This window comes from Agelaius phoeniceus, chromosome 7 (assembly GCF_051311805.1).
Source record: "Agelaius phoeniceus isolate bAgePho1 chromosome 7, bAgePho1.hap1, whole genome shotgun sequence".
NCBI lineage: Eukaryota > Metazoa > Chordata > Aves > Passeriformes > Icteridae > Agelaius > Agelaius phoeniceus.
The window spans coordinates 34,856,209-34,883,084 of NC_135271.1; the positions used below are offsets into that span (position 1 = coordinate 34,856,209).

General features: G+C 61.6%; 3 protein-coding genes across 4 annotated transcripts; 1 reads left to right on the forward strand and 2 right to left on the reverse strand.

Annotated features, from left to right (window-relative positions):
* INHA (inhibin subunit alpha) lies at positions 1–3,841 on the reverse strand. Its single transcript, XM_054636801.2, is given in 3 exon segments — positions 1–1,365; positions 2,242–2,530; positions 2,533–3,841. Coding segments are annotated over 3 exon segments (1,110 nt in total). The 5' UTR covers positions 2,620–3,841; the 3' UTR covers positions 1–631.
* On the forward strand, positions 3,827–23,172 carry OBSL1 (obscurin like cytoskeletal adaptor 1). The gene is made up of 26 exons (XM_054636622.2): positions 3,827–3,947; positions 5,166–6,263; positions 7,027–7,296; positions 7,488–7,748; positions 8,080–8,385; positions 8,471–8,749; positions 8,846–9,121; positions 9,248–9,520; positions 11,983–12,255; positions 12,960–13,232; positions 13,519–13,794; positions 13,943–14,218; positions 14,308–14,583; positions 14,846–15,127; positions 15,817–16,092; positions 16,230–16,505; positions 16,590–16,856; positions 17,007–17,276; positions 17,359–17,625; positions 17,880–18,146; positions 18,511–18,623; positions 18,770–18,923; positions 19,024–19,185; positions 19,337–19,441; positions 19,570–19,836; positions 20,052–23,172. The coding sequence occupies exons 2-26, from the start codon at positions 5,225–5,227 to the stop codon at positions 20,057–20,059; spliced, it is 6,792 nt and encodes a 2,263-aa protein (XP_054492597.2). The 5' UTR covers positions 3,827–3,947; positions 5,166–5,224; the 3' UTR covers positions 20,060–23,172.
* Positions 20,365–25,561, reverse strand: TMEM198 (transmembrane protein 198). 2 transcript variants are annotated; one of them, XM_077181528.1, is made up of 5 exons: positions 25,403–25,561; positions 23,281–23,531; positions 22,596–23,171; positions 22,154–22,362; positions 20,365–21,725 (listed from the first exon to the last, which is right to left on the reverse strand). In XM_077181528.1, the coding sequence occupies exons 2-5, from the start codon at positions 23,468–23,470 to the stop codon at positions 21,579–21,581; spliced, it is 1,122 nt and encodes a 373-aa protein (XP_077037643.1). In that variant the 5' UTR covers positions 23,471–23,531; positions 25,403–25,561; the 3' UTR covers positions 20,365–21,578. The 2 variants fall into 2 exon arrangements, with proteins under 2 accessions (XP_077037643.1, XP_054492447.1); XM_054636472.2 differs by having other exon boundaries at positions 22,172–22,362; positions 25,403–25,559.
* Between the last annotated feature and the right edge of the window lie 1,315 nt (positions 25,562–26,876).

A 26,876-nucleotide genomic window follows, 5' to 3' on the forward strand; every position in this document is an offset into this window, starting at 1 on the left:
TCCAATCCCCGCTCTGGTACCCCAAATCAGAGCTGGATTCCTCTAACAGTATTTGCCCATCCCCTCATTTCTCCATCTAGATAGAAGCTGGTGTTTCCAGGCTGCTTTAGTAAAGGGAACAGGTTTATTTCACTCATCCCATGAAGGTTCCAACAAGCTGTGCTGCTGGGAGAGGGCTCACTTGTGGTGCCATGTGTGCTAGCAGCCCTGCTCACCAGTCTGAGGTTCATGGGCTTACCCAGGCACCTCCTGATCCTGCTGCAGCAGCCTGGCCCTGCCTGGAGCACGGGGGATGCTGTTGAACTCTGCAGCAGGAGGAAGACACTGATCTTCGTAGGGGTGCAGAACTGCAGGAGGGAAGCAGGTGGGAGAGATGAGGGCTAAACCGGTTGCGGACAGCAGCCTGGCTTTGGCAGGGCAGCAATGCCCAGCCATGCCCTGATTTGCTCTGAGCTGGGACTGGCCCTAGGGCAAGTCTGGCAGTGTGATGGTACCTGGGCCAGCCCAAAAATCTGGCTTGTGCAGGGGAGGGTGGTACAGCCAAACTGCCCCATCCCAGTGGCCAGGGTTCCACTGGGAAAGCAACTCCTCCTGGGTGGGCTCACGGTCTGGGGCTGGGCTGCAAGATGCCCTAGACACAGGTGCAGTCCTGGGCCAGGATGTTGGGCACCGTCTCATACTTGAAGGAGTAGCCACCGTCGGAGGTGGTGCGGACGCGCAGGGAGCGCATGGTGCCCGGCAGGGCAGCGCAGCAGAGCTGCACGCCCAGCCGGTGGCTCAGCCCGTGGCCTGCGGCACAGCTCCCATGGCAGTAGTGGAAAACAAAGCTGCTGGGATGCACGATCCACTTGTCCCAGCCCAGCTCCTCGAAGGAGATGTTGAGGGAAGCCCGGCGGCAGTTGGTGTGGGCAGCTAGCTCCTCGGAGGGACGCTGCAGCAGGCTCAGGGCAGCTGGGGACCAGGGCATGGCAGAGCGACGAGCCCTCTCGCTGCCCTTGGCCCGGGTGGTGGCCACCAGGAAAGGCATCTTGTCCCCCTCGGCCAGGCAGGGGCAGCCAGGACAGCGCACCAGGAGCACAAAGAGCGGCTGCCAGAGCTGGGGCAGCAGCATCGGGGCCAAGTGAAACACAGTCCAGTGCTCGGGTGTCCGCTCCACCACGGCCGGCACTGGCACCCGGCCCTGAGGTGACAGGGTCAGCACGTCAGGGGTGGAGTGGTTGGGGGCAGCCGAGGGGCCCGTGTAAAACCAGAGCTGGGCAGAAGTCACCACACGGCTCAGGGTGTGCGCCGAGGGCTGGAAGAGGTAGGTGAAAATCCCTTCTTCCTCCAGCAGCTTGTCTGGCTGTGTGGGCTCACAGGGAACATCTGTCAGGGGGGAAAAGATGATCAGGGTGTGTACCCAAACCTGGGGAGAATCCCCAATGCCAGATGGCAAGTGGGATGTTGCAGAGGTCCCTGGAGTGCCGGCAGGGCACCTGGCTGCTGGCATAGGTTGTGGCAGGGTGCAGGGCAGCTGCTGTGCTGTGCAGCAGTTTCTGTGCTGTGCCCTACAGCTGATCCCTGCTATGCCCTAGGCTGGTCCAATACTGTCACCCGTGTCCCTTAATATCCTGCCCCATAGCTGGTTATCTTGTCCCTTTCCCCCAGAGTCCATATCATGCCCTGTCCCCCAGCATTCAGCCCCATAGCTGGTCATCCTGTCCCCTTCTCCCATCCTCTGCATCCTGACCACCTCCCCAGCATCCTGGCCCATCTCCCAGTCCTGTCCCATACCTTTCCCCTTTCCCCCAGCATGTACATCCCATCCCATCCCCCAGTGTTCTGCCCCATCTCCTGCTGTTATATCCCTGCCCCATGCTTCAGCATCCTGCCCTGTCCCTTAGTATCCCAAGCCACCTTCCAGTATCCTGCCCCATTCCCTAGCATCCCATCCTTTTCCACCCTGCTCCTCAGCCCTCGCCATGTCTCTGCATCCTGCCTGGCCAGCTGTTTCCCAGCCTCTCAGCACCCTCTTGTGCTGCCTGTCCCTCAGCTGTCTGTCCTGAACTGTTCTGCGTGTCCCTGCCTGCCATACCTTTCCATCTCCTGGCTCTCCACCAAATCTCACTCATGCCCATGTCCCAGCCTGGCACACCTTCCTCCCCTTCTCCCACAGACCACCACATCAGCCTCTCCATCATTCAGTATCTGCATTGCTCCAACCCCCCACCCTGCTTCACCCTTTCATCAGGATATCCTTACCTGTGGCAGGGAATAAGATCACCTGGGAGGTGTCCTCCAGCTCCTCTGGCTCCACTTCGGTGCTTTCAAGGACGTCTCTCCGGTGCACCCTCCTCGCTTCCATCTGTGGCTCCTCCTGGAGCAGGGGGGGGCTCAGGTGTTCCAGCACCCGGGCCCGCACCTTGGCCAGGATGAGCTGCCGGTCGGGGCCGGCCGCGGTGCAGCTGGCCAGGGCGGCGCTGGGCAGCATGGCAGGCAGCAGGTGCAGCAGCAGCAGCATGACCATGGGGCACACGGCTGGCAGGCTGGCAGCTCGGGGGGCTCCTCTGCCGTGGGCTTCTGCCTGCCTGCCTGCCCAGCCCGTCTGCCCGCGGCGCTCCCCCCGGGGCAGGGTGGCATTGAGATCTATCTGACACTGACGCAAACGTCTGCTCGCCGTGAATATTATCTCTGAGCTGTGAAAGCGCTGAGACGTCTGGAATGCGAGGACTGCAAGGACAGTGTGGTCTGGGGGGGCCGGCAGCCGGGCAGGGGGGTATGTGAGGGGGATGCTGCCGGCAGCAGTGGGTGCCTGGGGCTGGGGTGCTGCCAGGAGCCTAAGTTGGCAGGGATGCAGGGGATACCTTGGGTGAGCTTTGCAGCTGCTGATGCTGGGTGCCCCCCAGGTGGAGGAGTTGAAGGTCTAGGGCTTCTGGGGAGCTAGTGGGAAGTGACAGCAGTTGTGCACAGCAGGGAAATCTGGGCAAGGACCTGGTGGGGATCAGAGGCCTGTGAGGATCTGGCATGGGGGAGGCACTTTGCAGGTGGCAGTCTCCAGGGTGGCCAAAATGTGAGGATGGGGCCTTGAAAAGGGCGAGGTGAGAGGCAGGGAGGTTGTGGCATCTCCATGTCAGTCTGGTGATTGGCAGGGTCCTGGGGACATGAAGCAGGAGGGATGGCAAAAGGTTCCTGCTCTACCTGGGGCTGCAGAAGGCTGGCCCAGCTTTAGGGGGAGAAGGGCAGATGAGACAGAGGCAGGCTAGCTGGAGACCTTGCAGCAGGTACAGGAGAAGTATCCTAGGATGCTGTTCAGGCAGTCTAGCCACGGGCTGGCTCACAGGGTGGGAGCTGCAGAAGAGGCATGGGCTGTAAGGAGACCAAATGCCCTTCCTCTCATCACTGCCTGAGGGGACAGTGCCAGGTGTTCCCTATCCACTAACCCTGCCTGCCCTGTGGATGGTGGGCAGCCTGTGCATCCCCTCTGTATCTCTGGCAGCCCAGTGTCCTGCACATCCCATCCAGTACAGCCTGGCATCTCATGCAGCACCCCGTGCAGCACATCCCCCCATGCAGCATGTCCCGTGTGACATGTCCTGTCTCACTGCAGTCTGGTGTCCAGCTCAGGGTACAGCACACCCTGCAGCCCATGCCACGCTCTCCACAGGGCACGCTGTCCCTCGCTGCTGGCTGAGCCAGCACAGAGGCGCAGCCAGGCCTGCAGCAGCCCTGCAGCTCTCTGGGGTGGCTGCTATACATAGGTAGGCCAGCCCAGCCTCGGCGAGGCGCTGAACGGAGCAGGCTCACTCTTATCAACCCTGCGTGTCATCAGAGGGTATTTTTGGGGACAGCAGCTGCAGGCATTTGTAACATTTGGTCCCTGCGCACTGACACCCCGGAGGGGAGCTGGGGGAAGCAGCAGGAGCTGGGTGCCGGCACTGAGAGACGCAGGGGAGAGGTGGCACAGCGAGGTACCTGAGTGGGGCAGGGGCTGGGCTGGGGGCTGCCTGGGGCAGGGTGGCTGGGGAAAGGAGGGGTTGAAGGGTGCAATGGTGTGGCTGAGCCATCAGAGCCCTCTCTTTGTGTCCAAAGGGGCTGCTGTGGGGTGACCCACGGGTCAGGGCCGTGTGGATGGAGAGATGGCTCTGAATGGGTGCACTGTCCCGGGGTAGGGCTTTGGGAGGAGAAGCTGGCTGCAGTCCCCGTAGCTCCTTGGGGACCAGCCCTCTCCTACCCTCTGGCTCATTCAAGAAGTATTTTTGTTTCCCCTCCCCCTGCCTGAGCAAGTCAGAGACGACCCTGCCCCAGTCCCAGCCATGGTGCGGGCAGAGGGTGGGGTGCACTCACCGGGAGGAGGCACAGAGCACATTGCCCCACTCCTGCCCCTGACGGTGGGCACGGTTACCCACAAAGCCGGGGATGGAGGCAGTGCCCTGCAAAAGCAGGACCGATCTCCCCAGCTTTCATTTTTTCCCCTGGGACTGATGATTTCCAGCTGTAGTTTTGAGTGCACAAGGGCTGGATCCTGCCTGTGGGGCTACTCTCTGGGAGGGGGACCCTTTCCCAGAGCCCCATTTTGCCCCAGGGCACTGCCCTGTGGGGTGGCACAGGGGGTCCCCTGCCCACCCAGGTCTGGGAGGAAGTCCCAGCCCGGTTCCAGCCGGGGCCTCGGGCCCGTGACAGCCCCGTGTCAGCACCTTCCCGCTGAGCCGGCCCAGATGCTGCAGGAATGCGGCTCTGCCACCACCCGATACTGCAGGAATGTGAATGCCCGGCGGGTGGGGAAGGGGCGGGCGGGGGCCCTTTTGCCTCCGCTGTCCCCCAGCCCCAGCACCCAGCAAGCAGCTGCCCATGCTCCCTGTCTAGACAGGGGTCCCCGATCTCTGGAACTGGAGTCCCCTCTGCAGCCCTGGGATAAGCTTCAAGTGTCTCAGCCCCCCAGGGTGCAAAGAGCCACTTTTTGTCACCTCTCCTGTTGCCTTGGGCTGGGAAATGCATGATTTGGGTGACTCGGGGGCAAATCCAGTGGGGCTGTTCTGCTCCGACTGAGGGTGATGCTCCTGAAGCAGGGGGTCCATGCTGGGGATTTGGCTCCAGGTGTGGGTCCCTCCTGGATGGGGGCTCCACACTGGTCCATCTCTTTGATGAAGCCTGAGCCCCCACTCTAGTCTGTGTGTACATCCCCCCAGGCTGATGGTCCCCACTGCTGCTCCAGCCAGCTGCCTGCCGTGACCCTGGGGAGCTGGTGATGGAGGGGTTCGGGGGAGCCCCCAGGTTCCTGGCCTATCCACGCGCCTTCACGGTCCGAAGTGGCACCAATGCGGTCCTGAGCTGCCAGATCGTGGGTGATCCCCAGCCAAGCATCCTCTGGGAAAAGGACAAGAATGCCATCGAGCCCTCGGGCCGTTTCCATATGGAGTCCAAAGGGGACCTGTACAGCCTGCTGGTGTCCTGTGCCACCCCCAAGGACAGTGGACTCTACGTCTGCAGGGCCAAGAATAGCGTTGGTGAGACTTACGCTGCCACCATGCTCAGGGTGGAGCCAGCGGAGCGGCGAGAGGAGGAGGGATGCTCAGGCAGTGTCGCACCTGCCTTCCTCATCGCCCCCTCCTCCCTGCGGGTGTGCCGGGGGGAGGACGTGATGTTCACCTGCAGGGTGTCTGGGCAGCCCTGCCCCGTGCTGGAGTGGGAGAAGGACGGGCACAAGCTCTCCGAACTCTTTGAGAGCAGCCACTTCGCAGTGGGGCAGAAACCAGAGGACTGGCACTTCCTGAAGCTGTTCAGTGCCCGGCCCCAGGATGGGGGAGTGTACGTCTGCCGGGCACGCAGCGGCTCCCAGGAGGCCCTGGCTGCTGCCGTGCTCCTGGTTGAGCCCCAGGCGCTGCCGGACGGGCTCCCCAATGGCTGCCCTGCCGATGGTGCCGAGGCACTGGCGGAGCGGCAGCGGTGGCGGCGGCACGCGGCGGGACGGCGCCTGGCACCGGACACCTGGGTGCCCAATGGCGTAGCGCCGGCCAGGGTGCCAGGGGCCAAGGCATTTGCCGTGAGCGCAGGGAAGCACGCCAAATTTCGCTGTTACGTTACTGGCAAGCCCAAGCCAGAGATCATCTGGCAGAAAGATGGTGAACCCCTCGCTCCTGGCCGCAGGCATCTCATCTACGAGGACCGGGAGGGCTACTTCATCCTCAAGGTGCTGTACTGCAAACCTCAGGACCAGGGGCTGTACATGTGCACCGCTTCCAACACTGCTGGCCAGACCCTCAGCGCAGTGCAGCTCCAGGTGAAAGGTAGAAACACATCCAAGGAGTGTCAGAGGTGGCTGGGCCCTGGGGGGCTCAGGGAAGTTTGTCTGGCAGGGGTGTGTCTCTGTGGGAGCACAGCACCTCTGGGCCCCTTCCTGCCCTGTGCAGCCAGGGTCATCCCAGGCTCCTCAGGACAGAGCTGTGGCCTGGAAGCAGGGGACGCTGGGCTTCTCCAGGAGCTGTGTCCTGGTCTGTGTCTCTCTCCTTGCAAACAGAGGTGTGGCTTCTCAGGATGACTGCAGGTGTCCAGCCACAAACAGGGAAGAGGGACAGTGCCTTGGTGACAAATTCCCCTGGAAGTGCTGAGTGATTTTGGCAGCCAGCCCTGCAGGGCATGACTCCAACAGTCTGCACTGGCAGCTGCCCAATTCCCCCCGAGCCATCCAGCCAGCTGGGGACAGCCGTGGCTGGGGTTACCCAGGAACTGGTGCAGCCCCTGCCTACACCCCACTGCTCCCCTCCACTGAGATGCCTGCTGCAGCATGCTGGCTTCCATGCTCCTGCATCCCCCAGAACTCCCTGCTGAGATACTGGAGGCATCCCTGTGTCTCCCCAGGCTGTGCCCTGGTCCTCCCTGCTCTGGGGGATGTCCTTGTCAGGGCAGTGTCTCTCTCATGCAAGCCAAAGGAGAGGGCAAAGGAGGGACAAGGGTTTGCAGCTCTTTGTGAGCTGGGAGCACCTTGAGCAAAGAGCTGACAGTGAATGCTGTACCCCACATGCCCTAAGCTCCTGTCTCTTCCTGTGGCAGAGCACCGGCTGCGGTTCCAGGTGCAGCTGGCAGACGTGGAGGTAGCAGAGCGGGAGGATGCAGTGCTGGAGTGCCAGGTGCCATTGGAGACCATCCCCACCTCCTGGTACCTGGAGGACAGGGAGCTGCAGCCCAGCCACAAGTATGTGATGGAGGAGCAGGGGGTGGTGCGGCGCCTGACCATCCGCGATGCCCGCATCGATGATGACGGCATCTACCTCTGCCAGATGAAGGACAAAGGACGCAGCATCGCTGAGGTCTCTGTCCGAGGTGGGCTCAGGCCTCTGGTAGCACAGCTTTGCCTTCCTATTCCCCTCCTTGCCAGGGTACCCACTGCCCCCTGCATTTGCCTTCCCTCCATTTGGCTGGTGCCTGCTGCTGCCTCTCCTCCTCCTCCTCTCCCACCTCAAAGAGCCCATCCCGGTTCCTAGAATTCCTCCCTAATATATCTCTTCCCATAGGGGTGATTGCGAAGCGGCTGCCACGGAAGCTGGATGTGATGGAGGGGGAGAACGCAGTTTTCTGTGTGGAGACACGGGATGTGGTGGAGGGCAGCTGCTGGAGCCGGGATGGGCTGCAGCTGCGGGAGTCACCCCGTACCGTGCTCAAGAGCTTCGGCAGGACACACCTCCTGGTGCTGGTGCATGTCACCCGCCAGGACGCGGGCATCATCTCCTTCACTGTCGGGGAGTCGCAGACATCCTCCCAGCTCCGAGTCAAGTGTAAGCTCCAGCCTTGAAGGGGTCCTGTGTCCTCTCTCCTGCCTGTTCAAGAGGGGTGATACAGAGGGGTTGATGGAATAGGCACCCTATATGCTGGGGCTGTGATGCTGCAATGTGTTCTCTGGGAAGGGGGCTTCGAGCAGGGCTCCAGGATCCCACCTTCACAGGCACTCACAAACCCCCGTAGCCAGCAGCATGCTACATGGGAGCAGGACCATCCTCTCCATCAGAGAGAGAATCCCCAAAGAAACAGGCTGTGTATCCCCACTTAGCCCTTCTGCCACCCCACCTAGAGCTTCCCCAAGCAGGCAACCTGGGCTGTGACTTGCAGGTGTGAAGCACGACCCTCCGAGCGCACCGGTGGCAGCTGAGATGAGCGTGGTGGAGACTAACACGGCTCTGCTGACTTGGTGTCCCGCGCCTGATTCCCACCTCCGCCCTGCCAGCCACTACCTGCTGGAGCGTCGGGAGGCGGCGGGAGGGGACTGGGTGCAGTGCCTTGCCACTGACCTGCCCAGCAGCGTGCGGGTGCTGGGCGACAGCGTGCCCCGCGAGGCCGACTACTGCTTCCGCATCTCTGCCGCCAACAAGCACGGCAGGAGCAGCCCTGTGGAGTTCCCTGGATCTGTGCATCTTGGTGAGGAGACAGGCTAAAGCTGGGATGTCGTGCCACAGTGTGCTGGCAGTCAGTGCCACTGGGGCTCAGTCCGACTGTGCTCCAGCCCCAGCAGCTCGTCTGGAGAGGGGCCTGCAGGATGCGTGGGTGAGGGATGGTGAGGATGCACAGTTTTCCCTGGAGCTGTCGGCTGCGGTGCATGGGTCCTGGTTCCTCAACGGTGCCAGGCTGGCTGAGGAGGAGGACGCGGGCGGCCGGTGCAGTGTACAGCACCGTGGGATGGAGCACTCACTGCTGATCCAAGGAGCACGACTGGTTGACAGTGGGGCCCAGGTCACTTTTGTGTCTGGTGGTGTGCGGGACTCAGCTATCCTGCATGTGCAAGGTGATCAGGGCACTCACCCTGGAGTCCTACCAGGACCCCAGCAGCAGGGGGTGTCATGCTGGAGGATGCTTCTCACTGCTTCTCAATGTCTCTCAGCCCCACAGGTCCGCATCGCCCCGGTGTCTGAGGCTGAACGGCTCCGAAAAGTGCCAGCAGGGATGCCTGTGCTGCTGGAATGCCAGGTGTCCACCCCGGATGCTCCTGTCTGCTGGCTGAAAGATGGCAAGGCCGTGCCCCTGGATGATGTTATCGCAGTGCAGGCAGAAGGCTGCGTGCGGAGGCTGCTGCTCCGCTCAGCGTGTCCCTCAGACACTGGGGTGTACACCTGTGACACTGGGGATGATGCCGTGAGCTTTGTGGTGACCGTGACTGGTGAGCTGGGGACTGTGTGGGAGCCTGGCCCCTACCTCCTGATAGTGCTCCTGCCCTGCTTCTTGCCTCCACCATGTGGCTGAAAGCTGAGGCCAGTCATGCTGAGGCCCACATTATCCCTGGCAGAGGTGCCGGTCAGGATCATCAGCTCCAACGAGGAAGCCCCGCACACCTACATGGCCGGACAGCGTGTGGAGCTGTGGTGCCAGCTGTCCCGCCCAGCAGCCCCAGTGCGCTGGTACAAGGATGGAGAGGAGGTGGAGGTGGGCCAGAGCCTGGTACTCGAGCAGGAGGGACCACGGTGCAAGCTGGTGCTGCCCTGCGCTCAGACACAGGACACAGGGGAGTTTGTCTGTGATGCTGGTGGGGACTCTGCCTTCTACACCATCACTGTGGCAGGTGAGTGTGATGCAGGAGGACTGGTAGGGTCACAGGGGGCTTTCTTTGCCAGAGCAGGATGCCACAATGCATGTGCTGGTGTCAGTATTGCTGTCACCTGCTGTGATGGGATACTTGTCAGACATGATCTTGCCAGGTGCCTACCAGCAGTTTGGTTGGTTGCTCTGCTGGGGTCCTTGTGGGACTCGGACCAGCTGCCAGAGGGAACAGCTCACTCAGCCTGTCTGAAACACTAGAGCACAGGAGAGCACCCAGCACCTGCACACCAGGGTGTTTGCCGGACTTCTGCCATGGCTAGTAACCAAGCCCTCCTCCAAGGTCCTAAAAATAGTGGGCCCGGCACCTGGCATGGGGTGACTCATGGTTGGTCATTGCTCTGATGGACAGCGTTAATTGCTGACCTGAAAACTAGCAGTTGCCTGGAGACCGATGGCTGGGAATTGTTTGCTGGCTGGGAGCAGGGCTCAGCACCCTGGGGCGGCTGCCCCGGCTGTGGAGTAGCTGCTGGCATCACTGCCTGGCAGAGGATAATGAAAGCTGAAAGCAAGTGAAAGGCTTCCCCTTGCTGGCCCCAAAACCCACATCCCACAACCACAGGAAGGCAAGCAGGGGCAGAGCTCAAGCCCAGTTGAAAGGTGATGTGACCACAGTGGTAAAGCCTCACTATGGTGTTAACATACGGCAAAGGGCCAAACTTGATGGCCAAGGACGCAGGAGTGAAGATTTGATGAGTGATAAGAGATGCTGAAGAGTCAGTGGAGTGGTGACTGCTGGGAGGGTGAGGAAGGGAGGGGGTTTTAGTGAGATAAAGGCAAAATTGCCAGTGGGAAGGACAGGCAGTGTGGGCTTTGGGAAGAGGCAGGAGTCGTGTGCTGTGTGGGAGTGTGGGGCATGGAGAGCTCTGCTTCCCTAGGCTGGGAGAGGAAACACCATCTGCTGAAGCTCAGCCTTTTGGCTGAGCAGCTTTGCATCACTTTGACAGAAGGGTCTTAGGGAGGCTGTCTTGGTTCAATCTGGATTTGGACATCAATGTCACCGGCAGGGCTGGGGGTGGGTGCCTGGAGGCTCAGGCTGACACCTCTCTGGCACAAGTGCCAGGCTGGCTGCTGCAGTCAAGCACAGCTGTGGCACGCTTGGGTTTCCCTGAGGCATCTCAGCTATCCCCCATCGGGCTGTTGTGGCACGTAGCCTGCCTGCCTCAAGCTCGGCCATCCCCAGCATCCTCTGGGTTTTCTGTCAGCTGTTGAGCACTGGAGCTCCCTCAGAACTAGTGAGAGGCTGAGGCCAGAGCGATGCTGCCCGCTGAGGGCTGGCACATTATCCCCTCACTTCAGTGCTGCTCAGCATCTCCAGCTGCACTCCAGCAATGTGATTGCTTTTAGCAGGTCCAGGGAGAGAGGCGGCCACCAGTGCTTTGATCAGGGGGCTGGGCGGATGCAGGCTCAGCGTGCTGCAGGTTAATCGCTGCAAACCGGCGCCGCACCGCTCTGCACTCTGCGGGGCAGCGCTGTGCACCTGCGCCTGGGCAGCACAGCTGGGAGCTGTCTGGGAAGCTTCCACCCCGACACCCAGCGTGGAGCAGATGAGGGCTGTGGAAGGGCAGGTAGTGCTTGTCCACCACTGTGGCCCAGAGCTGGCTGTGCCTTGTGCCCGCATGGAGCCGTGGGTTCTGTGAGCACCAGAGTCGGGAGCAGCTAGGGCTGGCTGCAGTGTGCATAGCCAGGCAGGCAGTGTTGGCTCTAGGTGGCATCCTGAACTTTCCCAGGAGAGAGGAGGGCTGGTCAGATAAAATTTCTGCTAGGAGCCCCTCTGTTTTTAGAGCTCTGACTCAATTCAGAGGGGCGGTGTGAGCAGTGGCACATATTTTATATAGCAAATTAATGGTGATTTTAGTGATTACTGCAATCTGGAATTGGGTCCTGGGTCCTGGTAAGCTGGAGGGATGGGGCTGCTGGCTGCAAGCAAACCACATTCCTGTGCCACAGTATAAGCAAATGTCAAGGCTGAGCCATGACAGAAGCACTGGCTGGCACCTGGTGGCCTCTGAAATGGGGAGATAGGCAGAGGGGAGGGCACCCCCAGGAAGAGCAGCTGCAGGGGCTGGTGCTGGCACCACAGACAGTGGTTATCAGTGCTGGAGCTTGCCTATATGCATCCTCCCTCCACAACCTTCAGCTCCACCATAGGGAAAAGCAGGGCAGGTACCATGGGAGCAAGGGCACTGCAGCAATTTACAGCCAGTTCAAAGCCTGGTGCTCCTCCTGGTTGTAATATGTGAGAGAAGAGGGAGACCCAGGCACAATGGTCCAGAAGCTTGTGCTATGTAGAATGTAGATGATTGGTGCCTTCCAGCCATAAAGCCAACAAATGGTGAAGCCATCACTCCACACAGGGCTGTGATAGCCACCATCACTGGCTCTGGTCCTTATGTCCTGGCTGAGCCCCATGTCTCTCCGTGACAGAGGAGCCGGTGAGGATTGTCAGCTCCAACGAGGGGGCCTCCCACGCCTACGTGGCCGGACAGCGTGTGGAGCTGTGGTGCCAGCTGTCCCGCCCAGCAGCCCCAGTGCGCTGGTACAAGGATGGGGAGGAGGTGGAGGCAGGTGAGAGCCTGGTGCTGGAGCAGGAGGGGCTGCAGTGCCAGCTGGTGCTGCCCTGCGCCCAGCCACAGGACGCAGGGGAGTTCGTCTGTGACGCTGGCGGGGACTCTGTCTTCTACACAGTCACCGTGGCAGGTGGGTACAACAGACACCTACATCCCTCTCCCCCTTCTCCCTCTGCCCCAGCTCCTTGCTCACACTGTGGCTTCAGCACCTCAGTAGTAGTTCCTTGCCCATGCCCCTGGCTTGGAAGGGGATGTGGGCAGGAGCATACAAGCTGGTCTGTCTCCTCCCAGAGCTCTGTGTCACACTGCCCCCCTACACTCCAGAGCACAACCAGCTGCCTGCTTCTGGGTGATGCACCTCACACCCCAGCCCTGCTGTTCCCTCAGCTTGCAGCTACCAGCACTGCAGGGCTGGGATATCCATGGCCACTACTGCCAGAGGAGGTAGGATGGGAGGCCAAGTGACACAAGGTCTTGGTCCTCTCAGCCCTGAAGGTCCACCTTACCCCAGTGATGGAGGCAGAGCAGCTCTAGGAAGTGCTAGAAGGCTGCCCTTGGTGTGCCAGGTGTCCTCTGCAGATGCCCCTGTCCACTGGCTGAAGGACAGGGAGGTCATGGTCCCAATGCAGGTCCTGGCCATCTGCTCAGAGGGACGCTCACAGAGGCTGCACATTGCTGCAGCTGCACTGCCTGACTCAGGGGGGTATATGTGCCATGCCAGGGACGGTGCTGCCAGCTTCAGGGTGACCGTGAGCAGTGAGCTGCCCAGGGGATTCCTGTCCTCACGTGGGACTCACCCAGCAGCACAGCTGAGCCCTGCCATGTTCCCAGCAGAGGTACCAGTGAGGATTGTCAGTTCCAACAAGGAGGCCTCTCACTCCTACGTGGTCGGGCAGCGTGTGGAGCTCTGGTGCCAGCTGTCCCGCCCAGTGTCGCCTGTGCGCTGGTACAAGGATGGCAAAGAAGTGGAGGTGGGCGAGAGCCTGGTGCTGGAGCAGGAAGGGCTGCAGTACCGCCTGGTGCTGCCCTGTGCCCGGATACAAGACACAGGGGAGTTCCTCTGCAATGCCAGCGATGCATCTGTCTCCTACTCCATCTTGGTGGCAGGTTGGTGGCACAGCAGGGACATCCTGGAAAGGGTAGCACTGCCCCATCTCTGTGCTCTAGGGTCCCCAGCCCTGCTCCCTGCCCTCAGCATTGTGGAGGAGGGCATGCAGTTGCATCTCTGTGCCCCTGCCCCTGAGCAGTTCCAACCTCCTTGCCCTGGGGTGAGAGGATGTATCTTCCATACAGCCCCATGGGGACAGGGACACAGGTGACAGTAAATAGACAGAGCAGAGCCAGGAGCAGAGCACTGAGCAGGTCTCACACTCTTCCTCTACACCCCCAACAGAGCCACCAGTGAGGATCCTGCAGCCTCCACAGCGCTCACTGGAGCTGCTGGTTCAGGCACCGGGGTGTGTGGAACTGCGGTGCCAGCTCTCCGTGCCGGATGCTCCGGTGCACTGGTTCAAGGATGGGTTGGAGGTGGATGAGACCGATAACCTCCTGCTGCTGGTGGAGGGGGCCTGGCGCTGCCTCTTCATCCCCAAGAGCAGTGCAGAGGATGCAGGCGAGTACATCTGCGAGACCAAGGACGAGGCCGTCTCCTTCGATGTCAAAGTGTCAGGTCAGTGCTGATGTGGTTCTGGCCACCAGTGGGTGCCCATCCTCTGGGCCACACAGCACAGGAGCTTACCTGGGGCTGGCAGCAGAGGAGTGCCCAGGGCTGCGTTGTCCCTGCACTGCTTTGTATCACAGACATGCCATACCTGCAGAGCCCCCGGTGAGGATCCTGCAGCCCTGCAGACCTGTCCCTGTCATGACGGTGTCCCCGGGGGAGACGGTGACACTGTGCTGTGAGCTGTCCCGTGCGGATACACCCGTGTGCTGGGCAAAGGAGGGTGTCAGGCTCGAGGCTGGGGGCGGCCTGGTCCTGGAGGAGGAGGGTGTCCATCACCGGCTACTCATCCCCGCTGCCCAAGCTGAGCACTCTGGAAAATACACCTGTGCCACCGCCAATGACACAGTGACTTTCACCATCCAAGTGTTGGGTGAGCATGAGGGTAGGAAAGAGCCTGGTGTGGGCTGCTGGATGCACAAACCCCAGAGACCTCAGCTCTGTTGATGCTGGATGCTGCAGATCCGCTGGTGAGGATCCTGGAGAAGGATGTTCTGCCAACCCACCGGCGTTGCCAGGCCATGGAGGACCTGGTGCTGGAGGTGCAGCTCTCACACACCCATGGGGAGGTGAAGTGGTACAAGGACGGGGAGAAGCTGCAGGACACGGGGCGTGTGCGGCTGGAGGAGGACGGGGTGCGCCGATCCCTCGTGATCCTGGGTGCTACGGGCAAGGACGCTGGGGAGTATCTCTGTGACACTGGTGATGACAGCATCGTCTTCTTCATCACTGTAGAAGGTGAGCAGGAGGTCCTGGTGGGAATGGTAGGGGGAGAGGAGTGAGGTGGGTCTGTGGCTGCTGCCAGGGTGGTGTGAGACTAGGCTGGGTGGCAGTGAGCACCGGGAGGCTGGTGGGGGGCACATGGGGAGTGGGCTGCATCTCTGTGGTGGCCCTGTGGAAACCCCTGTGCTGCTCAGCTGCAGCCAGAGGAGTCTGGACAGGGTCTGGCCATGTGATGCCCAGCACAGGCTGCTTTTGTGGTGACAGCCCATCTCTCCAGTCCCAGAGCCACCGGTGACCATTGTGGGCAGCAAGGGTGCCACAGCACATCTCTGCCTGGTGGCCGGGGAAGACCTGGTGCTGGCTTGTGAGCTCTCTCGGCCCGACGCCGTTGTGCGCTGGCTCCGGAATGGCCAGGAGGTGCATCCGGGTGAGCGGGTGCAGGTGGAGGCCCGCGGGGTGCTGCGGCAGCTCACCATCACTGGGGCACAGCCCGGCGACGCAGGGTGCTACATCTGTGACGCTGCCAGCGACCGCATGGTGACAAATGTGGAGGTGACGGGTGAGCTGGCTCAGAACCCAGGGACCCCCAGAATGGTGGGGTCAACCACAGACACAAGGGGAGGGGAAGCCTCTGTGACCTTGCTGATGCAGAGGCCCGGGTGGCAGCATGGCAGGGAAGGGTGGGAGCCCTGTCCCCAACCCTACAGGAGCCGTTGGTTAGAAAGAGACATGTCAGGGTCGTGGCGAGACATGTCCCTGCTGCCTCCCCCAGCCAGGGGCTGTTTAAATTTAGCCTTGGCTGGCTCCCAGGCGCCGCTCCTCCTGCTTCGGCTGCCAAAGGCTGAGCTCAGCCTGGACCCTTATCAGCTGGAGATGGAGGGCTGTGCAGGGTGGGAGGGGGCCTGTTGCAGGCGGGTGTCCTGGCTCCCCAGCAAGGTGTTCTGGGTGGGGGGCGTACAATGAAATTAATGGTCTCAACATGGCAGCTGTGCTGCCTGTACAGGGAGTGATGTGGGAGTGATGGGCTCTGCTGCTGTCCCTTCCCTGAGTGAACCCTGAGCTGCCAGACCTCTCCATCCTGCATGCCTACCCCTTGGGACCCCTGTCTAGTCCCACCATGACCCCCAGCCAGCCCCACAGCCCTTCTGCCAAACACTAAGGGATCACCTCTCCTCTTGAAGCAGTCCTATCCCTGCCCCACACTGTGGGGACATCCCTGAACCCTGCCTTGTCCCCTGTGCCCCTCAGCTCGTCCTGTGTGCATTGTCAACAAGGAGGAGGCTCAGAGCCCGCTGGAGGTGCAGGAGGGGGACAGCGTGACACTGGTGGCTCGGCTGTCCCCGGAGACAGCGGCAGTGCAGTGGCAGAAGGATGGGCAGACGCTGTGCTCAGGTGGGCGGCTGCTGGTGTGCAGCGAGGGTCCCACGCGCAGCCTCACCATCAAGCAAGCGGAGCTGGGTGACGGTGGCATCTTCCTCTGCGACGCTGGTGATGATGAGGTGCATTTCACACTGCATGTGAAAGGTGAGCCTGGAGGTGTCCCGCGCCCATGCCAGGGGCAGGAGCAGTCTCATCCTGCCTCACACCGGGATGCTTGGCGCCCCCATGCCATGCTGGTGCCAGTGGCAGGGCCACAGCTGAGCCCAGTGCTCCTCCGGCAGAGGCACCCGTGCTTTTCGTGAACAAACGAGAGGAGCAGGAGAAGCTGCTGGTGCTGGAGGGCGGCAGTGCCGTGCTCTCTGCCATCACCTCCACGGAGCGGTGCGATGTCACCTGGCTGGGCCCGCGGCAGGCGGCGGTGGCCGGCGAGCGCTGCGAGCTGCGCCGGGACGGCCGTGTGCACAGCCTCATCATCCACAACGTGGCCATGGAGGACGCTGGCACCTACACCTGCCTCTCCCCCCACGACCAGATGCAGTTCGACGTGAACGTCCGAGGTGGGCGGCAGGGGGGCAGTGGGGGTGCCCGGGGATCCCCCTGCAGTGGCAGCGGGTGCTGAATTGGGGGGTTTGACTGTGCAGAGCTGCGGGTGAAGTTCCTACGCGGGCTGTCGGACGTGCGAGCGCGGCAGGGCGAGCGGGTGGTGCTGTGGTGCGAGCTTTGCAAGGCGCGGGGCGACGTGGTGTGGCGGAAGGACGGACGGGTGCTGGCGCCTGGCCCCCGCCGGCAGATGACGGCAGAGGGACGGGAGCGGTCGCTGGTGCTGAGCCGCGTGGAGCCCGGGGATGCCGGCGAGTACTGCTGCGAGTCCAACGACGACCAGACCCTGGCGACGCTGACGGTGCAGGGTGAGCCCAAGGCTTCCCCACCACCTGGGGGACGCCTATTCCATGGGGGTGGTAGGGATGCTGGCACAGTGATGCCAGGATTGCAGGAATGCTCAGCGTCTCTACATGACAGGGGGTCCCCTATGCCGTGCCCTAACAACCTGGCTGTAGTCCCCAGGGTGGTGGAGATCATCATGGAGCTGCAGAACCTGACAGTGCTGGAGGGGGAGGATGCCACCTTCAAGTGCCTGGTATCCCCCGAAGATGTGGCTGTGACATGGCAGCTGAATGGCCAGCCCGTGGTCCCCAGTGAGCGTCTGCTGGTGACAAGGAGTGGGCTGTGCCACAGCCTCACCCTCCGGCAGTGCCAGACTGGTGATGCAGGCACTGTGACAGCCAATGCCGAGGGGCTGGTGAGCACAGCTCGGCTGAGTGTACAAGGTGAGGGGGAAGAACAAAGCTGGGGCTCAGCCCAAGACACAGCCCCGAGGCCGGCTGCTGACCCAGCACATGGGCCATGCAGAGGCACAGGTGCTGTTTGTGCGGAAGCTGCAGGATGTGGTGGCAGAGGAGCAGGGGGACGCGTGCCTGGAGGTGGAGGTGAGCCACGAGGCTGCCGAGGTGCAGTGGCTGAAGCAGGGCATCCTCCTTCAGCCGGGCAGCAAGTACCAGCTGCAGGAGTCGGGGTGCCGGCGCACCCTCACCATCTGCTGCCTTGGCCCCGCTGACCGCGGCACCTACCGCTGCGAGAGCCTGCACGACCGCACGCAGGCCAAGCTCCACGTGGAGCGTGAGTACAAGGCTGGGGATGGAAGGCAATGGGGCTGGGGATGGGGACAGCGAGGGCACCCATTGCTGCTGCAATGGGAGCATGTGGGCAGAGCTGGTACTTGCTGGAAGGGGTGCTCAGAGAGGTGGGTGTGTGGGCAGGGGTGGGAGTCCGGTACAAACAACTAGATTTAGACAATCCAGCAAGCACAGACTGGGATGCCAGGGGCTCTGCGGTGCAGCAGACACCTACTCACAGACATGGGTCCCTCACAGCCCGGAAGGTGTCGATCCAGACACCACTGACAGATGTGGAGACCTTTGAGAAGGAGACAGCCACCTTTCACCTGGAACTGTCTCACCCTGGCGTGACCGGGGTGTGGACACGGGACGGCATCCGGGTGAAGCCCAGCAGTACGTGCCGGATCAGTGCCACAGGCTGCGGGCACAGCCTGACACTGGAGAGGCTTGCACTGGAAGACTCAGGCACCGTCACCTTCACTGCTGACACTCTGCGCTGCAGCGCCCACCTGCGGGTGCGGGGTACGGTCCCTGGGGCAGGCTGGGGGTGGGTGGCACTGGCGCTGTCTGACCTGCTGCTGTTCTGTACCGGGAGACACCGAGGCTGAGCTGGGCCACCCTGGGCACGTGTCCTCCTGTCCTCAGCAGGGGTAATAGAGTGCTGGCAAGTGTCCCCCTGTCCTCAGGGAGGAGATGTGAACTGAGCAGTGGGGACACCCAGCCAGGGTCTGGGTCCAGAGCCAGCTGGAACACCACTGATGAGTGCTTGCCCATGGGTGGTGCCATTCTCACCCCATGCTGAAATGGCACAGCTACTCTTCCCTGCAGCCCCAAATCCATGCCTTTGTCCAATCAAGCCTTCCTGTCCTGTGTCCTGCCTCCTCAGAGCCTCCAGTCACCATGGTGAAGGTCCCACGAGACCTGGGGGTCCCAGAGACGGGAGTAGCCAGCTTCGAGTGTGAGCTGTCTCGTCCCAATGCAGAGGTGAAATGGTTCAAGGTGAGGGCTCACCCTTATCCCCTCCAGCAGCACCTGGCTGTGTCCTCCTCCTTGTTTTGTCCCCTGGCCACGGCCCTCCTTGCCAGGGCTGCAGAGAGAGCAGAGAGGCCAAAGCAGTGGGGTGCTGCCTGTTTGCTTCCATGCAGGACGGGCAGGAGCTGCGGCCAGGGCCCAACTGCCGCATCTACTCGGCGGGACGGCGCCGCATCCTGCAGCTGAGCCGCTGCGAGCTGACCGACACTGGCAGCTACACCTGCGATGCAGGCGACTGCCGTGCCTCTGCCATGCTGCACGTACAGGGTATGGTCACCCAGCTCCCAGCAGCGTGTACACCCCCAAACCCTGCGCTGCCTGCTCCCTTCATCCCTGGCTGCCCTGGCACCCTGTCCATTACCTGCAGAGCGCCAGGTCCACATTGTGCAGGAGCTGCAGGACGTTCAGGTCCGGGAGGGTGACAATGCAGTCTTCACCTGTGAGGTGTCACATGGGGATGTGAAGGGCGAGTGGTTTCGGGATGAGGAGAAGATCAAGGTCTCCAGCACAGTGAAGATACGGCAAGAAGGTGGGGATGCAGGTGGCTCCACAACCGGTTTGGGGCTGGGATAGGGCAAATTCAAGCAAGGGGAGTTTGTGTAGACAAAGGGGGGTCCCTGCCCCCCTGCTCACTATGGGTGTGCATTGCTGTCACCTTGAGCCAGCCTCTCTCTCCCCAGGGACCCGGCATTTCCTGCTGTTCTGTGGTGTGCGCCCTGAGGACAAGGGACTCATCCGCTTCACAGCCAGGACAGTCACCTCGGAGGCCAATCTGCAGGTGGAAGGTACCAGTGCAGGCTGCAAGGTCTGGCTGGGCTCCAGCACCAGGGCTGGGGTGTACCAGGTCAGCTTGCGGGGTCCCCATGGAAGCCTGCTCACTTCTTGGTGCTGACGCCCTGCTCCCATCTACCAGCACTGCCAATCCGGATTGTGAAGCCACTGCGGGACAAGACGGTGCTGGCGAGGCACAAGGCGACACTGGAGTGCACCGTGTCCCACGCCCGGGGCCGCGTGCGCTGGCTCCGTGGGGACACCGAGATCTTTGCCGGTGACAAGTATGAGATCTGCAACCTGGACTGCTACCGCACACTCATCATTCACCGCGTGGGCCCTGAGGACGAGGACTCGTACACCTGCGATGCCTTCGACGACCGCTCCACTGCCCGGCTCCTTGTGGAGGGTGAGTGGGCACCTAAGGGACACCGCAGGCAGCTGCCAGTGCTGCTGTGCCGTGTCCCTGTCCCCCATTGCTTGCAAGAGTCTGAGTGCTGGGCTGGAGGCAGCAGGTTGATACAGGGCCAGGGGTCTGTTCCTCCTTGTCTGTGACACAACTTTTGGGTGGCCCAGCTGCTCTTGCAATGCTCCAGCTCACTCTAACTCCCATTGTTCCCACAGGGAGCTAGAAGCCAGGATGCAGTTCTCAGGGCCTGCATGCAAACTGACAGATGCCACTGCTGAGAGATGGGGTCATGCTCCCCCTGGCATAGACAGACACACGGACACCATCCCCAGCCTGCTCCAGCCTCAGGGCTCTGCATTAAACAGCCTTTTTTTCTGACATGGCTTCTTCCACACCAGCAAGCTGGGGTCTCATTAAGAGAAAAGTGGTGGCATCACTCTACATCCTGCTCAGCACCCCTGGAAGCCCGGCCCTCTGGGCCCCCCTCACCCCTGCCCCCCCCACAGCCCTTGGCTTTGCACGCCAGACTCCGAAAGGCTCTTTACTGTGTGGCCGAGGCCTCGACAGCGTTTGGCACATTTACAAAAGAGACTGAAAAGGGGGATGGCAGCACAATGCTGCGGGAAGGGGGTGCCTGGCAGAAACATGCAGTTCCTGGGGCAGCGGGGCCAGCTGGGCTGGGCTGGGTGGGCTCCCAAAGAAGAGGGCTCCCCGGTCCAGTCTCACCACCATCCTGCCTGCCTGGCCATGGGGAAATCCTGGCTCACTCCGTAATAAGTTAATACAAATCACAGCAAGAGAAATATGTACAAGGCGTGAGCCTCTGCCCGCAGCAGTGCTCTGGGCAGGGGCTCCTGCCCTGCCCTGCCCCAGGGTCCCCCGGCCACTATAAAAATCCAGTCGCCAACAAAACAGCGACAGTCTCTGATGCTGCAGGGGTCCCCGCATCCCTGAGGCAGCCCAGCCTTTGCCCAAAGGCTGGAGCCAATGTCCTGTCTCCCATCAAAACATTTTGTGGGGGATGCACCCTGCCAGCGCAGCTCCTGCTGGACAGGCACCAATTGCCAGCATCACCTTGGGAACCACCTGGCCGTGGCAGTCTCTGCCCCAGGACCACCCCGGTCCAGCTTGGGAAAAAGGAGTGGCAAGCCGCTCTGGGGTGTAGGGAGGGTGGCTAGGGCAGGAGGATCTTCTGAGGAGGCAGGTTTTGGGAAGCACTGCCTGGGAGCTGCTCTTGGGGACAGGGTGGGACAGGGCTCACATGCTCAGGGGATTCCCTGCTGGGAAAAGGGCCATGGGACCGGCTCTTTGAGGAAGGGACATAGGGGACAGGCACTTGGGGAGTTGCTGGGGTGCAATGGGGTGGGGAGCTGCTCCTGGGAAGGGGAGGGACTCAAATATGGGGAAACGTTAAGATGCAGGATGAGCGTGCCCGGGCCATAGGGTAATGCACAGCAGTGGGGGCTTGGGGACCCACCACCCCAGCAGAGCCACTCGCACTGCACGTCCATGGGTTCTGGTCCTTGGGCTGAGTCCCTGCCAAAGGGCTTCCCCAGCACCTTTGGGCCCCACTGGCAGCTGGGGCTTCCCCAGACAAGTCCCATGTGTCTCCAAGAAGGGTTTCCATCTGCAGCCCCAAGCTGCATGTGGCCACTTGGGGCCGAGGACAAAGCCCTGCCTGTCTCAAGGGTTCTGTCAGAGCAGGCTGGGGTGCTGGTGTTGCTCGAGGTCACTGGGTTGGCTTATACCCTCACAGCAGGGCCAGAGCCCGAGGTGAGGGGCACGGTGGAGCTGCAGTCATAGTCCAGGTCCACCACGGCATGGGAGCTGGCAATGAGGCTGTTCAGTGACGGTCCTGTCTGCCGCTCTCGGAAACTCTGGATGTAGCTCTGTGAGAGAGGAACAGAAAGTGAGGGGGGCTCTGCTCCTGGATCCCTCCACCCCATCCTAAATGCTGCTGCAGCCCCTCTCTGCCCCCTCCCAAAAACAACCCAGTGAAATCCCCAGTACTTGGGCCCTCCAGTGGCTGGCCACAGCAGGGAGCACAGCCTTATCCCTCCCCTGGGCATTTTGCACCTTGCCTACTGCTTATTTCTGCTATGCCAACAGTGCTCTTGGCCAGCAGTTTTCATTTGCTTGCAAAGGCTGAAGTGCTCTGTGGTAGGAATGGCCCATTCCAACTTGAGTTGCTCAGTCCCTGGGACACCCTAGTCTCATCCCTTGAGGAGCTCAGATGTTAGCTGGTGCCTGGGCACCTCTCCATGCCCCAGCCCCCCGATGTGAAGGAATGAGTGTGGAGACTGGGGGAGATCTCTACCCTGGCTGCGGGACTCACGGGGGAGAGCACGTCCCCATCAAAGCGGCGCACAGGGTTGGGCTTGCGGCGGTAAGCAGGCTCGGGGGGGTGGGCTTTGTGCTGGTGGGGTGGGGGGTGGTGGGGTCTCCGCTTCTTCTTCTTCTCCTTTCGGTCTTCCCGCTGCTTGATGCGCATCAGCTGCACGCGGCGCTGCTGCCGGCTGATGATCACTGTGGAGCAAAGCGGCCTGTGAGCACTGGGGAGCACATCCAAATGATCCCCACAGCCAAAGCAGCACCAGCTTTGTGCAACCAGGTCTCCCTTGGGTGGTGTGCTACCACAGAGTCCTGAATCCCATATCTGATCTTGTGAACCCCATGCTGGAAATATCCACCCCAGTCTCCAGGTTCCCAGTTCCTACACTCACCCTGTGCCATGCCCATTTGCCCCACTACCCACACACCTTCTGTATGGGAGTAGCCCTCGGCTGTGACCTTCCACTGGACCAAGACACCCAGTGTGGTGAGGAGCGGCCAGATGCCCAGGATGACCCAGCTGTACCAGCACACGGGGCGAGCAGGGGCCACCTTGATGCGCTCATAGATGTACTGCACCAGGAGGAAGAGCTCGATGAAGTAGTCGACAGTGACGGTCATGATGGCGCTGCCGAAGACGGCGGTGGAGAGGGTGGTGAAGAAGCGCTGCCACTGCAGTGTGAGGACAGCAAAGAGCATGCCCACACCCAAGAGCAGTGCGATGGGGATCCACACCGTTGGTGGGTGGTAGAATTGCTCCATCACCACCAGCGTGGCCACCGCCAGCAGCAGCCCCAGGAGCAGCCCCACCATGAAGAGGCCAACGCTGCGCACCAGCATGGTGACCAGCCCACACAGGACTCCAATGCCCAACCCAATGCCCACTGAGGCCTCCACGCTCAGCTGTGTGTCCAGCACCCGCTCCTTGTAGCACAGCATGAAGATGATGATAGAGCCGAACATCAGCCCCGTCAGGAACATGACAGCCTTGAAGCAGCGGTAGCCTGTGGAGAGACCACCATAGTCAGGGAGACCACCATGGCCAGCACCCCCCAGCTCCCCTCTGCCCTCCTCCCCACTTGCCCCACCAGCAGTTGGGCTGGCCTGGCTCACCAAAGAAGCAGTAGATGATGCCAAAAAGGCAGCACATGGCGCACACCACTGAGGGCACCACCTGGTAGCGACGCTCAATTTCCTGCTGGCAGCTGTGCCCCCACTCCTGGCCTGGCTCGTGCGGCAGCAGCTTGAACCGCAGCGTCTGCACAGTTGCAGTCATGGCTCTGGGGACTCCTGGGAGAGGCATCAAAATCTCCACTCCTGCCTCATAGCCCACCAGCAGAACTGTGTCCTGGCACCCGCCCCACCTGGTGGGAGAGAGACAAGGAGAATGGAGGAACTGGTGGCACATGCCCGGCAGCCATCCCACCACTCCCACTGGCTACCAGAAATCCTGCTCTGTCCCCCCAGTATGTGGGTAGGAACAGAGGGAATGGGGGAACAGCCTCATCAGTGGGGGTGCAGACTGTCACCCAACCTGTGGCTGAAGGGATGTGCTGTCCCCAGAGAGTCTGCCTGTATCCCTGGGAGCTTTGTGTCGCTTAATAATTTGTCTGTGACTTCAATTTCCTGCCCATGCCTCTCCGGTACCCTTTCCCTGTTCGATTAACAGGAGACTTCCACAACTTGGTATTTTCTGCCTGTGAAGTAATTATGCTCAGTAATTAAGTCACCCCTCAGTCTTCTATTTTTATAGGCTAAACAGATTGAGCTCTTTAAGCTTGTACTCCAAGGCATTTTCTCCAATCCTCTAATCATATTTCTGGCTATTTTTCATCTCTGTTCCAGCTCCCACTGTCCTTGTAAAAACAAATTGGGCCTTCACACTAGATCCAGCCCTCCCATGCCAATCCATGGGGCTGGAAGGCCACCAGCTGTAGCTGGCACTGCCCCTTACCCAAGGGCTCACCCGTAACACTGTGGCTATGCTGGGATGCTGAGCAAACAGTTACCAGGCCCCCTGCAGCGCCTACACAGATGGAGGGGTCATAATCCCCTGCAAAGACTGATCCAGCTTCAGTTTAAACCTAATTACAGTGTCCGTCTGCATGCTCCCACCTGGAGCCAGTTCCATCACCCCTTCACTCCCCTGGTCCCTTTACAGGCTCAGCTGGTTTAGAATGGGTTTATTGTCACAAATTGTCCCCAGGCCAGCATCACTCCTTTCAAGTGCCAAGTTTATGCGGCCAGTTCAGGACAGCTCACAAAAACAGCGCTCTGGGAAGGAGCTGGGAAGAGGGCAAAGGCTGCAGGCATGGCTTCCTGTTGCCCAGCACCTTGCTGCTGCCCAGACGGGCTCCACTGGCATCTCATCCCTTGCCGACAACCTCCTTCCTCCCTTTGGCTGGGGAAGGCAACACCAGCCACGGCAAATCCCCGTGAGGAAGCCGAGCACAGAGCCTAATCCCAAGGAAGCAGGCGGGTAGGGAGTGGGCAGCCAAGCGCTGGGCCCCTTCTCGAGCCCGCGGGGGGACGCTAAGCAGGATTGGACTTTACCCGCAGAGCCCAGGCGCGACGCTCCGGCCCTGCTGGGGATGGGCGATGGTGTGTGCAGTGAGAGCAGGGCTCTGCCGACCCGGGGCACCGGGGATGCGGCATGGCAGGGCTGGCCGGCCGCTGCGGGGATGGCATGGGCCGCACGGGCTGCGGGGCAGGGCTGCGGGCAGCGGTGCGGGCGGCTCGCGGCGCCCATTGGCGCGGGCACTGTTGCTAGGGGAGCCCAGCGCCTGCTCATTGGCGCCGGGACTTACCCACCTGCTGCCGCCCGCCCCGGGCCCCCGAACCCCCTCCCTTCCCCGCAGGCCACAGCGCGGCGGGGGCCGGGAGCAGCGCCCGGGGCACAGCCCCGCTGCGGCGCCCCCATCACCGCCCCCCGGCTGGGCCCCGCTGCACCCGCCGGGCTGCCGGGCCCCGGGCCGGGCGCGGCGTTGCCGAGCGACGGCCGCAAAGGCCGCCGGGGCGCGGGGCCGCTCCGCCCCTCTCTTTGTTCGGGGCGGGGGTCCCGGGGGCGCTACGGCGGGTTCCCCGCACGCCCATCCTGGGCTCCGCGCTCGCTCCGCCGGACGACGGAAGGATCGGGAACCGGGTGCCCCAGCCCTTCCCCCGAGGGGTCCGGCGCGTCACCCGCCGGCCGGATCCCCTCGTGCTTCCCCCCCTCTGCCGCTCCGCCCGCTCCCACCTGCGCTCCCGGCGCGGCAGCGGCGGCGGCCCCGCGGCGCCCGGCGCTCCCGGCGCTCCCGGCGCTCCCGGCCGCGGACCCCGCGCATGGTGGCGGCGCGGCCGCCGCGCGGTGCTGAGCGGACAGCTCCGCTGACGTCACCGCGCCGTCACCGCGCGCCGGGGGCGGGGCCCCGGTGGCGGGGCGGGGCCTCTGCAGGGGGCGGGGCTGAGGTGGGGTAAGTTGGGGGTGCACTGGGGTGCCCATTGGGGGTACACTGGGGTGCCATGCCCTGTGCCGGGGCCGCAGCCCAAGGCTGTGTGTGCATTGTGGCACAGCACACCCCGCGCTGGGCCATGTGGGCCATGTGTGCAGCGTGCTGGGTGTGCAGCAGCTGCGAGGGCTGCAAGACCCTCGGCACTGTGTGCAGGGACAGAGCAGTACAGGGTGCCGAGGTATGGATGTGGGCACTGCAGGATAATCTTGTATCAGGTGGGACCTGACAGTACAGTGTTCCAGGGCCATGGGGACTGGAGTGTCTGCGTTCAAGAGGGGCAAATGCACATGTCAGGGGTATCTAGAGCAGCTGCCCACCCGTCCCCCATGAGTGGATGGGAGATACAGCCATGGCAAGCAGGTGGGGGGACATGGTGCTCTGCAGAGGCAGAGCTCTCTGGAGCTGGCACCTCCTGGCTGTAGTGCCTAGGGACCCCCGGGAAATCCTGGCACACAGAAGACTGTTGGCAGCAGCTGCCGTTCCCTCTGGCAGCCCCTTCCCAGCCCCTGCCAGCACTGGGGAGACAAAGGCGGGAGCTGCAGCTGGCAGGGGGCTGAGAAGGGGCTGCTGGAGGAACGGCACTGCTGCCTTCCTGCTGCTTCCCTACAGAATCTTCCAGGGCCGCCAGGCATGGGGACCCTGGGCTCAGCCACTGCCAAGCAAGCCCTGGGGAGGTGTGTGCTCTGCTCTCAGCTTCCCATGCATGTTTCCTGAGCTCAGACTGTGGAAACTTCATTACTTTCTTTGATCTGCACCTCTATCTGAATATAAGTTCAGATCAACAGGGTCATTTCAGAATGAAACCTCTCATCACTTGCATAAAATGATCTGGGTTTGTGTAAGGTGGCTAAAGTTAAATATTCTAACCAATAAAAGAAATCAAATACATCTATTTCTAATGCATTTTGCTATGTACAGAAAACAGGATACTTTGGTTTTTGATCATCACGACTGTTTTTTGACCTCTGTGCATGGAAGATCTCTGTTCCTTTCTTAGCTCTGCATCTTTTTTTCCTTTTGGTATCTCCTCATCCCATTGCATTCTCTCTGATTCTACTTTTTATATGTTCTTCATTAAACTGCCATCCACGTGACTGCTTTTGCCTATTGCTTGTCTTGGTCTATTCAAGAGTAAAAAGGCCTATGAAAAGCAGCCGGGCTTGGATGATGGTGTAGTATCTCAGGGAGGTGGGATGCTGCCAACTGCTTTCCGATGAA